At 45.4% G+C, this 13,508-nt stretch overlaps 1 protein-coding gene across 3 annotated transcripts in view; it reads right to left on the reverse strand.

Moving 5' to 3' along the window:
- STXBP1 (syntaxin binding protein 1) overlaps positions 1 to 13,508 on the reverse strand; it is a 62,095-nt gene that overhangs the window by 18,852 nt on the left and 29,735 nt on the right. For all 3 annotated transcript variants that reach the window (XM_037008114.2, XM_037008111.2, XM_037008113.2), the window contains exons 2-11: positions 13,411 to 13,460; positions 11,414 to 11,495; positions 8,683 to 8,759; positions 7,760 to 7,838; positions 6,497 to 6,600; positions 4,976 to 5,124; positions 3,190 to 3,274; positions 2,345 to 2,475; positions 1,523 to 1,630; positions 664 to 724 (exon numbers count right to left, since the gene is read on the reverse strand). In XM_037008114.2, coding sequence (XP_036864009.1) covers positions 664 to 724; positions 1,523 to 1,630; positions 2,345 to 2,475; positions 3,190 to 3,274; positions 4,976 to 5,124; positions 6,497 to 6,600; positions 7,760 to 7,838; positions 8,683 to 8,759; positions 11,414 to 11,495; positions 13,411 to 13,460 — 926 coding nt within the window. The remainder of the gene's footprint in view (positions 1 to 663; positions 725 to 1,522; positions 1,631 to 2,344; positions 2,476 to 3,189; positions 3,275 to 4,975; positions 5,125 to 6,496; positions 6,601 to 7,759; positions 7,839 to 8,682; positions 8,760 to 11,413; positions 11,496 to 13,410; positions 13,461 to 13,508) is intronic.

Consider the following 13,508-nt stretch of genomic DNA (forward strand, 5'->3'; position numbering starts at 1 on the left):
CATAAGAGTGTGTATCAATCATACCTTAATAAAAAATTAAAAAAAAAAAAAGAAAAGAATGCCTGAGCCAAAGGACTGAGACTTCTACAAGGCAAGGCCCAAGCAAGGAACTCAGGCACAGCTGGAGCAAGGTGGTGGGGGCCAGGGAGGCAGAGACTGGACTAGAGAGGGTTTGGGCCTGACGGCCAAGGAGCTGTAAGGCACGTATGTCCACAGGTGGGGCTTAGTTCTACTGGGAATGGAAAGTCCCTAAATGGCTTTAAGCAAGGGAATGGCACCATCAGAGCTGCATTTCCCTTGACTACGATGGGTTAGCCACCTCTGATAAGGAGCCAGGATAAGGAGAGGCCCAGGTAGACCAGGTGGTGAATTCTCATGCCACCTTAAGCTAAAAAAGGTTCTGTGGTTCTTCTGGCTTAAAACAAATCAAGATTCAAAACAGTAAATGTTAATCCTCAGAGTAACAAAAAGAAGACCTCTATAAATATCAAAGACGGCGGCTCTGGAGCTCCATCTTGAAGGCAAAAATAAGGCAAAATAGTATCAGATGAAGAGAGGACGCTCCCCAAATGCGCTAGTCTACACCTAGGAGCCATCCTCCGTGCTCCTGGAGAGAAGGCAGATATCAGCTCAGAGGGCATGGGAGCCTCGGCATGGGCTTACCTTCTCTCCAGTGTTCATTCTCTTGCTAGAAGAAAAATCTTTCAGAGAACGGGTGACCTCCCTGGGAGACAGGAGGAGGCCGGTCAGTTTCACAGCAACACCAAGGGCCCCTACACGGATGTTCCTCTAGGGATACATGGCAACTCTTCCTGCCAGGAAGGTGGGCATTTAAAGTGATCTTAAGAGGAGAGAGATGGACATCATTTTCCTAACTAATATTCAAACCACAGGTCTCCCGAGTGGGGTGCACGAGATGATTTGAGAGAAGAAAATATTAGGACATCTATTTATGTCTATTTTACTTCATCATTTTCAATTTTCTTTTTAGTATATGCTGTAAAATATACATATTTGCACAAAAAAAGCATATATTGAATTCATAAATAAATACTGGAAATGTGTATCAGGATTTTTCTGAAATGGAGTGGTCAAAAGTTTGGAGATCCCTTTTCTAAACAACAGAACTATCCAAGGCTGTAGTAATTTCCCACTCTTCCTTGTGAATCTCCTGAGGTTCCCCCCAACTCAGTGAGCAGAATGTGTCTTTTGGCAAAGGCAGAACTGCTAATTATAGTTTCAAGGTACAACAGTTCAGGTGCTGGAAACATTCTAAGACATTTTCAGAGCATGGTGGGTTCAGTGTGTAGACGTCAGTTCCTGCTCAGAAATTATAGGTAGACAGCAGGGGAGGAAAATTACACACCAGCTGGATATAGGAAGACCGAATTGTATGTAGTGGAATCTGGATTTTTCAGTGGAATGAACTGGATTTAGATATGCAGTGTTTACAAAGCATTTTGCTGAGAGAGCTACACATGCTTCCCAAAGTGTCCCGGGGAAGGGCAGGTGGGGCTCTTACTGGGACACCTCGGCGATGTGCTTGTGGCGCAGCGCTACCCACAGGTCGTCGTCCTCGTCCAGGAGCACCTCCTTCACCCGCGCCTCTCCGATGCCGCTCGTCTCGTACCTGGAGAGGAGACGTCCCCACAAAACCACCCAGCCCCCTCTGGTTTATAACAGACAAGAGCCCACGGTCCTCAGCAGACAAATGCTCAGGTGAGCGATGACTTCACAACACGCCCCCCACCACCTGACGTGCCACGGGCTCTATTAGGTGCCGTGTCAGCACTGACACGGCCTGATTTCTCGGGCAGGGAGAGACCCAAGGCTCTGAGCGAAACCAACCAACTTGGAAGTTCTGTTAGAAATCCTCAGGGTCAGCTGGCATGAGCCCCATCAAAGGCACAGGGTTCAGGGTGTGAAGTCAGCTTATGGGTTACTTGTGAAGGAAAGGAGAGGACCACGTTTGTTCCTCTCTGGGAAAGGACTGGGATGCCGCCCTCAGCAAGGTGGCACCTACTAGCTTTCATTTATGTTGTATATTGATATTTTATCATCATATTTCATGACCTATAATTAAGAAATTTCAGCTCTGAATGAGATACACTCACACACAACACACACATCAACAAAATAACACCGCCAAGCAGACTCTGAGCTGAAGTGACATGAGCTGTGAACTAAATTCACCCCAGAAGGAACAAGAGTTCTTGGCTAGTGATGCCATGTGGATTTGGGGAACTTATTGGCAAGACTGCATAAGTGGTTAACGGTGTCCTTTTTCTTAGAGGTGTTTTGGTTCCTGGGCAAAGCTACAGGTACTCTAGGTCTGTCTACTTACTTGTATACATCATTTTCGATAGGCAGCAGATCGTAACTCATAGCCTGAAAGGTCAGTTCGTGAAGTACAGGGGAGCTGGGGTCGAAACCGCGGTCCAGAATCAGGAGCTGGGAGCGCGCCTTGTCTGGGCCCTGGAAGGACAGACACAGGGACTATGCTCAGGAGCCACCTGTTCAACCGCGGCCTCTCCAACCAGCACAGCGACCGTCTTATAAAAGGTGGCAGCGGGGAGAGAACTCCGAGGTAAAACCTACTAAAACCGCGCTGACCAGTCCACTCCCTGCTTGCCAAGAACACCTGTAAAAACCACAAGAGAATCCAGTCGCCTATTTTGCGATGAGGCTCTTCTGACACAGATGCAAACCTGAGGCGGCACCATCTCAGTTCAGCTACAACCAGGGTGACCCACCCTCCAGTTTGCTGGGGTGGGTTTGGGACCTGGGATTTTCAGTTTTAAAATCAAAATAGTGATGGAACAGACCAGTGTCTTGACTGATAAAACTGCACAGAATTGCACATACACAGGTGCACGTGTACAAACTTGTCAAATCTGAATGAGGTCAGGAGAGGGCGTCAATGTCAGTTTTCTGGTTTTAATACTGACCACTGAGGGGCTCCCCAGGATGAAGGCCTTTCACTGCTCAACAGAAATAAACCACCCTGCCTACAGTGACCATAACCCGTATCACCCTCCCTAAAGGCTGGAGCACTTCCTGGGGGCCAATGCGCAGGAATGGTGGCACTCACAGGCGCTGTGAGCAACAGAGCCACTCTGTCCCAAGGACTGCTGCACAAACACTGTGGTCACCTGGTGAGGGAACCCCGTGGACCAAGCGCAGACTTACCTCCCCCATTGTCGGGTCATCGGCTTTGTAGGCGTCGAGCTTGTCCTGGATTAGCTGAGCCAGCAAAGCGTTGTCCTTGTATTCCCTGACAAAGGAGGAGCGACACAGGGTCAATGGCCCGGGCACCCAATCACTGACACCGACTGCCCTCGGGGAGGAAGGCAGGACAGTGAGGGGAGGGCCAAGGGAGACATGAGCTCCATCCGTACTGCACTCTTACAGTGTGTTCATATATTACAGGTATGATTCAGACACATAAAATACTTAGCTCAGTGCCTGGAATATAAATGACTTTCTAGCTCCTTTTCTTTTTCTAAACTATCTAAATGGAAACAGGTAGTCTTCCCAATTTGCTTCAGATAAACCACCACACTTCAGCAGAGGGTCCTGACCCCCATCCTTTCCCCATGCTTCCTGAGCCTGGCCATCTGATTCTCACTTCCCTCAATTCAGATTCCATGGGGGCTTGTTTTGCTGGCAAGTGACATTTTGGCTATGTAAGTGGGAGCCTCTGAACCTTTTCCCTTGGCCAAGCCTGACAGCACTTCCAGGGGCTCCTGCCGCCTGCAAAGTGTGTGGTGGCTGCCCAGGGCTGAAGCAGCTGTGTCCCCAGCCCCACCCCTCCCACGAGCTCCCACGACTCTGTACGGGGATGTGGCTGAGGCCCCCATTTCTGTCCCCATGCTTCTGTCAGGGAATCCCAGTCATGGAGGGAGGCATTTCCAGCAGACCAGAGGCACTCAGGTCAGGCAGAAGGGACCGACTCCCAGGCCAGGCCCTTAGTGCTCTGGCAGTGGCCTCCCCCGCTGGTCTCCTCCTGACTCCTGCTCACACCCCCATCTCCATGCTCCCACAGCACTGCGGCCACTCCCCTGTGCAGATCCCCCAGGGTTTCCCGGTGACAACCACCGAAGGACATAACCAGGAACCTGGCATTCAAAGCTTCCATTAATGGCTTCCTCTTGCGCCATGGCCCTATACATACACGGTGCCAGGTGACCAATCCACCTCAAACTTGCCCTGTTTCCCCAACTCCATGCTTTTGCTCATCCCAGTGGCAAGAGCCAATGGTCCACACAAAATGCCCCCTGCTCCTCATTGGTCGAACCTGAACCTGTCCTTCAAGCCCTAGCTCAAATGTCACTTTAGTCTGAAGCTGTTCTTGATCACCTCAGCCCCAAGGGCCCTCTCCCTACTCTGGATGCCCAGCCCCACCCAGGCCTGTTCTGTCCTTGGGCTCTGGTCTGGCAGGGACTATATTGCAGGTGTGCACACGTGCATGTGTGTATACACAGCCCATGCACACATGCTGGTTTCCACGTTACCCACCCTCACAGACCAGGGGCTTCTAAGGGCAAGGGCCTCGGATTAAGTCCCCCCAGCACTTAGCACACAGCAGTATAAAATCTGAGGAATGTGTCTCTTGGAGAATTACTCTCCTTGTATTTTATCTTACTCTGGAACATCTTCTGCAAAGATAGTACTTATTTTTAAAGGTTAGGAAGAGATGCAAAACTGTAGGGAAGCTGGGTTATAGTCCCATAGGGGTTCTCATTTATTCTATAACTGCATATATATATATATTTCATGCCCTTGTTTGTATGTATTCTTATATTTCACAATAAAATTTAGAAAATGACAAAAACATTGGAAGAATAATTTTAAATGTGAATGCTCAAATCTTGATCCTCTTTAAGCAACTGCCAGAGGAATCTTAAGGCCAGAGCAAGTTCCTCCTCGGCAAATGCACGGGGGCCTCTGAGGGCAGACGGGCGTGCTGCCTTACCCCCGATACCGCACGGCTGGGTATTCCTTCAGAGTGGCGCACAGAGTTGCAATCTGCTCTGCCAGGCGCTCCAGTATAGGATTCTTCATTTGAGCCTTGTGGGGGCTGTAGAAGCTTTGGAAAGAGTCAGCAGAGTCCAAGGAATACACCTGAGAAGGCGGGAAATACATACACACACATATATAGACACAGTTGGCTACTGAACAACAGGACTTCCACGTGGAGGGAATGGCTAGCACAGGGCCCAGAGGCAGAGGCCCAGGGTGCCTAGAGCGTCTGACCAACAGTGAGGAGGCCAGGGGACGAGCAGGGGAGGGAGGTCAGTGTTACGACCTCACAGGCCATTATAAATTTAGTTTTAATAAATAAGGGATAAGCTAGAAATTGTGGGCAAATAAAGGAGCTTTTTATGCATTTAGTAATTTCTTATCCTCAGTAATATGTTCTAAGTATTTTTTCTTCTTTTTGGGGGGAGAGTTCTTGAAGTTTAAAATTTCCTCTTATACTACCTAGTCTACCAGAAATCAGTATTCCTTCAAAATCTTATTTATATAAATTACCCTGATCTTTTAGAAAACCTGAGGGTTTTAAGAAAGTTTCTTAAAATTACTTTTTAAAAATATATGAAATATTATATGGTTGAAGTTGGATTTTGTTCAATCCAGGTGGTGACAGGGCTCATAGAGAAACAAAAATTTCTTGCCCTCGAGCTGAGAACAGGTTGGTCAAGTGAGAAGGGACAGAGTCTGTCTCTAAATGTTCCCACAGTATTTTTTCCATTGCTCCTAACCAACAAGAGGTCACCCTCGGTGTCTAGAAGCTAATCTATAAAGACCCAATATGCCATGACCATCTTTTTTCTCTAAAAAATGCATACAAGTCCTACTGTTTTTGTTTCTTGGTTTGCTGGGAGAAGACACTTTAACAAAAACCTGAAAATACTAGGATATAAAATGTGTATATTCTCTTACAATCAGCTTCACCTTTACTGGTTGGCAACTTTGTTTTCCTCCAAGGGCAGAGGCTTAGCGGCATCAGCATTTGGCATTCGAAGTGTTAAGGGCTAATGAGGAAGGCTACCATCTGTTCTTTCTGCACGTGACAAGCTAAGGTTATCACTACATAAATACAGTCTCCTTTGCAGCAGATGGGTGTTGTCCGGTCCCCTCCTCTCCTTCCACGCTCTTTTTGGATTGGCTACCTTTTGGTCACTCAAAGAGTCAGCCAATAGGAGCAAACACTGTGAGCAAGGATGAAATGTACGCAAAGGAAGGCACCATGGCTGAAGAAAGGTCAGAGAAAACTGGAGAGTGAAATGAAGGCGTCGGGCCGACCCCTAGGGAATACTGTTTTCCACTACATCAGCCTCCACTGACAACATGCCATTTAGCGATTCAGAATGCGCTATCTTCCCTCCCCCACTCTTTTACTGCACCCCTACTCCACCCTCTCAGAATTTGCCAGAGTCCCTAATAGAACAACCAGGGAGCAGACTTTCTGTGACCTCCCCATGGGCCTCACCTGGGATTCATATGGGAGAAATGCAATGTTGATTTCTGTCAGAGTTTTGATGACTTTGGCTGCTCGAGATTTTACCAGCTCATTAAACAGCGCATCTGGACAAGCTGCAAGAATGACAACAGACAGTAGGTTCTCCTGTCCAACTGCCAGTTCATTTCAGCAGCTGCACACGGCCAGTGGGTTCTTTATTAGGATTTTAAAAAGGCAACCAGACAGTTCATCTCATCCTAAAATATCCACCGTTTCTAGGGTATAAAAGGAATGTAAAATCATCTATAATGCCCTCAACACAGAGAAACAAGTGGCAATACAGACGGAGATATTGAGAGCTAACAAAAACTATTTCCTATAGCAAAGAAAGGAAGGAAAAAAACTGGAAAAGATTAAAAGGGATGAGGAAAAGGCTTGTAATAAAAACAAACTGTGCAGATCTAACATGATTATGAAAAATGCAATAAATAAGGAAAAATAAAATCACTGGGAATACGAGGCAAGTATTTTCCCAGACCCTCTAAAGAACTCAACTGCACAGGAGACCGCTTGGTGGGGGAGCTGTGATTTCCAATGACTGTCCTGAGTCAAAGAAGTGGCTTCAGGTTTCCAGAAATGTGTTACTGGTTTATTATTACTAACGCCGTCGACCTGCTCTGTTCGTCACCCATATTCAAACAGTGTAACGTTATTCTCTGCAAGCACCTCTCTTATCCCCTAGTGGTGAGTTTTGTGGGGTTTCCCCTAAAGGGAGGAACACTGGGTGAGCAGTTCTTGTACACACTTTCACAAGCCAGTGCTATTCCGCTCTCTTTGTTATCAACAAAGACTCAGCAAGATGCTTCTATACTAAGCTCCATGTACAAAACTGCCACAAAAGGAAACAGATTCCAGGACAATGATGCCAGTTCTGATACAAAGACCACTGGATTGGGATACCTTGGTAGCTGAGAAACAGAGGAAATGCACCCCAGTTTACAGTGGTATCTGGCAGTCTAGCCAGCAAAACATCAGGACTAATGCTGGAAAATTCTCAGCATTCAACCCTCTCATCCTTTGACGAGGTGCTATTTTTCCTCAGGAAGGACAGCATGACCGAGTAGGATTGTTTTTATATGTGTTTATTTTTGTCTCTTATGCAATTTATCTTTTGAAGGGAAAATAAAAAATCAGAAACCCCACGCTTTCCCTGCTCATCTGGCTTGGTTTCAGTTCCTGCTGTGCAGAGACACTACCCTGGGAGGACGGGTGGCAGCGGACAGCTGTACTCACAGTCGGTGAAGAAGACGTGTGCAGCCCGGTACTTAGCAGTCGGGGGATCCTTAAAGTCACTGATGAGAGAGTGGACAGACTGTGGCGGGGAGAAAAGAAGAGAACTGAATCCAGTTCTAGAAGCAAATGGGACCTATGTCTGAACGAGTTAAATCAAGCTGCTTACACAAATAGATTTTTGATGCATATCTATAACTCACGTTTGGCTGTAACTGAGTTCTGAGGATTTAAGATTAGGATTATTTCAGAGTTTAGATGAACAGAAGCCCTCCTAGCTCATTCTAGAATGACAGTGATGATTCTTTGGGGCTATCAGAACTTGGCATCCCATGAAGGGACTCACAAAATAGGAAGCTGGTCAGACCCTTCGAGGAGAGTCATACTGATGAAATGCTGGCCATTTAGTTGCATCTACGGAAACTTGTATGCGAGCCAGTATTCAAAATGGGAAAGAAAGGGAATTGAAAACTGCAGGAGATTTAGACAGATTAAGAGATCTAAGACAACTATCAACCAGAAGCAAGGAGGTGGACCTTGTCTGGATGCTGATTTAAACCAACCTCCAAAAATGGTAAGACGGGGAAATGTGAACACTCACTGGATATTGATGAAATAAACCAAAAAGCATAAAATACCAAAGTTCTGGAGGTGATCACTAATTAGATGAAGTGGGTCTCCTACCTAGAGCAGCAGTGCAGAGGGGGAAGCAGAACAACCTGGCCTGGCTTTCTGGACAGGGGTTCTAGAAAGCTCGGTGTGCCCTCTGTCCTACACTGAGCCCTCCTTCCCCACCTGTGGCTTGCATGTTTAAACGGAGCAGTGTGTTATGTGTGTGCTTAACCTGGAGACGTCAGACACTCAGTGCCACGTGGACACCAAACCAGCCCACGTGACCTTAGCCAAAGCCTTCAGGGAGGACTTACCTTCTCAGATGGAGTGATGAGATACACAGCCTCCAGGCTGGGGAGCGGCTCTCGGCGCTTGTTGATGTCTTCCACAACTAGACAACAGAACAGTAGCCACAGCGATCATGGAAAAGACCAGTGATCATAAATAAAAAGTGATACAGACAGGTCACCTTTATTGGTGCAGATGCACATCTACAGTGGGGAGAAAAAGAACCATTCTCCCCTCTTCTTTTAGTTTCCACATTCCACGGCCCCACAATGCTCAAGATGCTAGAAAACCTAAAATCGTATCACGCTAATTCCCACTTCCCATTTCAGTTTAAGTCAGTTCCATATCTCATGGAAAATGCTACCTCGTTCTGTCAAGAAGTCTTTTGCCTCTTTTAGTTGTTTCTCATCCAATTCCTTTAGAATTTCCATGCTGGGTCTATTTATCAACGATTGGGTAGTTTTTTACATCCTTTTCCTCTGTATAGCAAATGAAGACATCCTAACCATATCCTCTATATAATATCGTCCCTCCCAGCAGTTCAAAGACTAAAGATTTCATGTGATTAAAGCCAACCCTGGGCATTTGGCTTGCTTGTTTCTTCTATGATATGTCAGCTACTGCATCTGCAAAGCGCTTTTCAGATCATCATCTTCTAGCCGCCTAATAAAGCTTAGGATGTGTTACCTATGCGGTCCTGTTCTCTAGCACAGAAAGCAGCCCAATCGAATGGTGCCGTTCTTCGATTGTAGGTGAGTGAAGCAAATTAAAGCATCACTTTAGAATAATGCATTGGTACACTTATAAAGACTTTCTGTCCCAAATAATGTTCAAATTAATACCAAAAGCTCTCAGCCATCTACTTCACCAGTGATGGTAATTTTTGAATTTCACAGACCAACAACACTTCCCTCCAAAAATGTTAGAGTTGCTAACTTTTCACTTTTGCCACTTTTTAAAACCCCGGCGTTGGGGTAGGGAAGAATCTGTATGCAGTAGGGGGTGAGCTGAACCCTCATCTACCACAGGGCGTTAATAGAAAACATCTAAGATTGATGAATCAAGAGAGAAGAGCGTTTATTTAGAAATATCAAAAAGACAACCAGAAGGAAGAGCAGAGCGGCTGCCCCTGGGGTGATGAACCCGGGGAGGGGACAGTGGGGGGCGTTGGTGCCTCTTGGTCAGGAGAATCTTAGTTCCCATTGGCTTTTTCCTCCTTAACTTCTGTGTATTTTTTGGCTTTGACAAAGAAAAATAGTTTTAAGAATTGAGTGATGCAAACAACTTTGTAAGCTCAAAACAGGGGCAAGCCTAGTTTTGGATTACTGGATGACAAGGAGTCACACCAATCACTGTACACTCCCATTTAGAGGCCTATGTTCTGGTGACAGATACGCTGGGTTTGGAAATCCATTTTTTTGTTGTTGTTATCATTAATCTACAATTACATGAAGAACATTATGTTTACTAGGCTCTCTCCTATCATAAGTCCCCTCCACAAACCCCATTACAGTCACTGTCCATCAGCATAGTAAGATGTTCTAGAATCACTACTTGTCTTCTGGAAATGCATTTTTTAAAATGAAGAAATCATATCCACAGTGTCACTGTACCCCCAAAATATATATATATATATATATGTACACACACACACACACACACTTCCCATAGAATTTAATCAACAAGAAAATCTACAATATATCATCATCGTAATTTCATAATTTAAAAAACATTTTAATAACATATAATAGGAAAACCATAATCTTAGAATAAAGGACAAATCTTTAAATTCATTTAGTTTAGTGAAACCTCAACCCTCCTTGTTTTTCCTCCCATAATTGTGGTTTGGTAGTAATTCTGACAAAGAATAGCAACAGTATGTAAGTCAACATCATATAAAGTTATCTCCAAGGGAATAAGTTAGGAGATACGTTACGACTGGTATGTTCCACTGAACATTTTTTTGGAGGAAACACAAAGGTTAACTTCCTGGTTTGAAGTAATACCTCAAAAGAGACAGCTTTTCAATCAGTGCTATTTCAAAGACTACTACCTCTCCACCCACCCTCTTCTCCCTCATCACAATTTCCTCCCTCCCTCCAAAGAGAACCATCCTGACTTAAGTGTGATCACTTCTCTTTCTGGTTTTACTACTTAGGTCTGCACTGTAAAACAGTACCGTGTAGGTCTACCTGGTTTTGAACTGTGTATAAATATTAAAGTATGCCTTCAACTCTACTAGACACTGCCAAGTGTTGTTCAAAGTAACTGTACCAACTGACCCTCTGTCATACAGGCATTCCCATTTTTTAATATCCTGTCACTTGGCATTTTCAGAGTTTAAACATTCCAATCTGGTGAATGTAGAGCAGGCTTGCACTCTGGTTTTAACTGCATTTCTCTGACCACTAATGTGGGTGGGCAGTTTTTTACGTATCTATTGGTCACCTGGGTTTCTTCCTTTGTTAAGTGCCTATTCAGGTCTTTTGCCCATTTTTGCCTCTTAGGTGGCCTGCTTGTTTTCCCTCGATTTCACCTGCCTCTCGGCATCTTTTAACAAGCATCTGACATTGGGTGAGGTACTAGGGATTCAGTGATGGACAAGCAAGCTGTGGGTTTCTCTCAGAAACTTATCGTCTTACCACCAAGGTTGTTGGAAGAATCTAAAGTTGAGAGAATAATGACTAGGGAGGAGGAAAGTTTGCCACAGAGAGAACACCTGAGTGCCCCTCAAGAGCAGAGACAAAGCTTGCTCACTTGTGATGCCCTCGGTCATGATGTCCGTCATCTTACAGCAGGAGGACAGCATCCTCATGCTCAGCTGATCGACCACCAGCACCTGGAAACAGAGAGAACAGCTCACAGACTGTATGGCATCTGCTACGATTCCCTCATCCGCTTATGGGGTCAAAGTTCAAAAAGAGCCCCAGAAATGCAGAATACAGTTGACTCTTGAACAACCCAGGAGACAGGGCCACTGAGCCCCACACAGTCAAAAGCCCATGGGTAACTTTGATTCCTCGAAGACTTAACTACTAATAGCCCACTGCTAACCTGAAGCCTTACCAATAACATAAACAGTTGATTAACATATATTTTGTATATGTTTACAGATAATATTCTTACAATAAATAAGCTAGAGAAAAGAAAATGTTTTTCCAAATTATCATGAATTTCCAAAAAATTTACCAGTATCTTTATTGAAAAATATCTGCATAAATTGGACCCACGCAGTTTAAACCTGTGTTGTTCAAAGGTCAACTGTATAGAATCACCGATATTCCTATGGGCCAGAAGTTTGCTGAGATACATACTAGCTTTTACCTCCCATACCCAAACCTAACCTAGGATTAGTTTGTTCTCAATGACTTAACTTTAAGACTTAAAAAAATTGATGTTTTAATTTTCTATGATAAAGTACTCATAAAAAATGCAAAAAAAAAAAGGGAGAAAAGAATTATCTACAGCACCAACTTTTAGAGAAAACCATACTGGGGAGTATTTTGTCAGAGCTTAACTTTTTATTGGAAGGAGAATGAACACTAGGGCCACACACGATGTGGACGGCAAGGACTTCGCCGCAGTCATCGCCAGAGTGTACCGGCACAGTGTCGTCTGGGAGGGCACCCTCCCGCACTCCAGACTGGAACAACAAGGACACGCCAGTCCTGGTCTAAAAGCTTCATATCTGAAGCTCTTCAGCTAACCACTCCTATCTCCGTTCAGCCCACAATGGAGAGGGCAAGCCAGCAGCTAACCCAGGCTATGTGTCTTCCTTAATGATAGAAGCCAAGGTAGCAGGAGCAAGACACAACGTGGACCAGCTTCCGGCTATGGTAAGAGCAAAGTACTTTTCCTCTGATGGGCTGCTTGCTCAAGATTAGTTTAAAATTTACATGTCCCCGAGTCCATTACTGATGGGGCTAGATGAGTGCAAGGGCTAAATCATACTCTCGCAAGGCCAGGGGTGAGATTTGAAAGTCTTCCTGCACCCATCAGCTCGGCTGTTCTCGGGCGCAGGAAACTTGAAAGTGTGTGGGCACCTGACTGCAGGAACACTCAGGAGCACGAATGGTGGTATGAACCCTTCAACACCACACAGGGAAGTTGGAGCAAAACTGCACGCTCGCCTGGCCAGCGTAATGCCTGGCCCCAGACACCAAGTGACCCTGGAAACCCCGACTTCCCGAATGTAGGATGGCTCGCTTTCCCACCCGCACCACCTGTTCCAGGAACTGAGGCCGGAATCAACCTGATTAGCTTACACACTTGCCTCGTATACACTAGAGTTTCAGCGCTGCTGTCAATGTTCTGTGAATAAACAAGCTTACTTCTTCAGTCTTAAGCACTTAGAGATGGGGATAGACCAGATGAGGCTTTTCCAACTTATGTGGGCTCCATAAAGATACTTTAAGGCCCCCAGAGGGGCAGGAAGGGTCCCCCTCTTCCTCTCCCAGAGCAGAGTATTTTCACTTCTTCTGTTTTATAGAACAGGTTCCAGGTAAGACTGAATACAAGAGTCCCACTGCTAAAGTGCCCCCCTAGGCGATCTTTAAGATAAGCTTTATGATGAAGAGAGTTATCAACTGGATCATATAAAATGAGAGGCACAGATTACCGTTTTTGTACTCTCTGGATACACAGTAACGCCCTCATTCCCAACCCGTCCGCCCTTCCCCACCAGCTCTACCCCCCATTCCTATTTTTTCCACATGAACTCACCTTTAAGGCCCTTAATTATATCTTCTACTTACCTTCCACTCCCCCTTCTTCTTTACCTTCTTTATCACATCATGCATGATCTCTAAAAAAGGAGAGAGGAGGGAGGGAAGGAAGGAAAAGGAAAACTTAA

This window comes from Manis javanica, chromosome 2, assembly GCF_040802235.1.
Source record: "Manis javanica isolate MJ-LG chromosome 2, MJ_LKY, whole genome shotgun sequence".
NCBI classification, from domain to species: Eukaryota; Metazoa; Chordata; class Mammalia; order Pholidota; family Manidae; genus Manis; species Manis javanica.